This window comes from Montipora capricornis, chromosome 1, assembly GCF_036669925.1.
Source record: "Montipora capricornis isolate CH-2021 chromosome 1, ASM3666992v2, whole genome shotgun sequence".
Lineage (NCBI taxonomy): Eukaryota > Metazoa > Cnidaria > Anthozoa > Scleractinia > Acroporidae > Montipora > Montipora capricornis.
In genome coordinates, this window is record NC_090883.1 from 42,385,377 (window position 1) to 42,387,481 (window position 2,105).

The 2,105-nt window shown below is 41.8% G+C and overlaps 1 protein-coding gene across 1 annotated transcript; it reads right to left on the reverse strand.

Moving 5' to 3' along the window:
• Positions 1 to 434: 434 nt before the first annotated feature.
• Positions 435 to 1,690, reverse strand: LOC138015104 (beta-1 adrenergic receptor-like). Its single transcript, XM_068862024.1, has one exon. It carries the CDS (start codon positions 1,434 to 1,436, stop codon positions 435 to 437), a length of 1,002 nt encoding a protein of 333 aa, XP_068718125.1. The 5' UTR covers positions 1,437 to 1,690.
• Positions 1,691 to 2,105: the final 415 nt, after the last annotated feature.

Below are 2,105 nucleotides of genomic sequence, written 5' to 3' on the forward strand. Positions count from 1 at the left end.
CATTTCTTTGATGTATGGAGGTGTCGAACCGTATCATTGGGAATTTCGCGGGTGCCCGTTCTGAAGGTGGTCAATAGTGTTAAACTTTCAGGGTGCCAGTGTATGAATTGTACATAATCATTTTGCTTATATATATGTCTTTTATTCACATACATACTTTTTCCTTTTTTTGTTCTGAGGAATACTACTGATAATGAATATTAGGCAAAAAATTAAAATTACAATGAGCCTCTGGCTGGGGTGACCACTGTCATATGTTTTGACGTTAAAGAAATTTATGGAAAGTTTTTACCAAAGGGACTTTTCCGTTTAGCTCAAGTTCTATTTAAGACATCGAAAGGTGGGTCCCCTGTTCTCCTTTATCACAATCGGCGGTCATAAACTCAGTTTTGAACTACTTTAAGTCGTCAGATTATTGCCTTAGACATCCATAATTACAATGTGTTCTGAGCAAGAAATGCACCTCCGTCTTGTCCCGACTGAACACGCGCAGGAGCGATCTCAGTTTTCCTCCCTCGGCCACAGAATACTATTTTACGGAACTCACGCCGAAAGCCACTGTGTGTTCCAGCATATATAAAAGGGTTTATTGAGCTACTCAAGAACATGAAGAAGTTAACCAACAACGGGACTATACGGGGAACTTTGCTGGGATAGAAGCGATTTGTAAGAGAAAGACTCCACATTGGGACCCAACAGAGAAAGAAGCACGTTAACACCAAAGCTATTGTTTTGCTACTTTTGATTTCCTGCCTCGTAATGATCGCTCGAGCTCCTATCGTGCCCCCAAACAAAGACGGGGCAACACTAAGCTGTTGTCGGATGGCTTTGAATACTCCGCAGTAGCAAAAAATAATCACCAAAAACGAGACTCCAAAATACAAGGACACTACAAGACAGTAGTGAAGTAGCTTTCTATCTTCGGTGTAATGCATTACATTGCATGCAGCAAAACCAACAACGAAACTATAGCGTTGCCAATTAACAAGACGTGCAATGAGCAAATAAGAGATGAGTAAAAACCAGACGCAAAATAACCAAAGCTTGGAGCGCCAGGGGGAGAAGATCTTTGTGTAATAATTCCTCTTGACAATTCGCATGTACCTGCTCAACGCTGTGAGGGCCATTGTGGCGGGTGGACAGTAGGTCGAAAAAACATCTACAAAGCCATGAACCTGGCAAACACTATCGCCAAAAACCCACTTTCCGACGATCAAAGTCCAGAAAGTAAGCGGCATTTCGAGAATTGCACAAGTCAGATCACCAATGGATAGTGCGATGATATAAAGGTTGATCGTTGATCGCAGTCTTGGGTTCCGATAAACGGCTAAACAGAGCATGATATTGCCTACAAGACTTGCCACATTAAGGCCAAGACAAACGGTGGACTCCACGACAATAATCGGTAGGCTCCTCGGTGGAAGTTCAGGAGACATTGTCTCGGTGGTTGCCTGGTCGTTCACTGAAAACAGCTGTGTTAACCTGAAGCGTCAGACCTTCGCTGTTAAGGGAGACATTGCTTCACCAGGTCTACCACATTCTCTCGCTTTTTGTTTTTTCTTAACCGAGACTTTGTTTTCGGATATATTAGTGGTTTGGAAAGCCATGAATAGAAGGGAACTACCTACAGTAGGTTAGAAGATATATGAGAAACAAAAACCAATTAAACGTCGTATTGACGTCAAGTGACTGTTTAGCAATCATCGATGTAATTAGCTCTATTTGACTCAAGCTGTCTACGAAAGTTAAGGCCTATATTAGTGCGACAAAAATACTAGCCAATAAAAGTATACTTGCAATAAGCAGCATGGAAGAAGCCTTCCGCTGTAGACGTCATTCAATTTTCATCTGTCCGTTTTCATAGCACGTATCGCTTCTTAGAGCCGAAACAATTTGGAGGGAACATGCATACAGGATATTAAACTCATCAGGACACATATTTTAATGGGAACTGAAAGGTGTTTTTCAGACCGACACTGAAACATCCTGTTAAAGGGTATGAAACAGAAATTTATTTTATCAAACGAGTTCATAAAGGTCAAATAGCCACCGTGAAAGATTTGGAAAGCTGACGTTTCGAGCGTTAGCCCTTCGTCGGTTAGCCC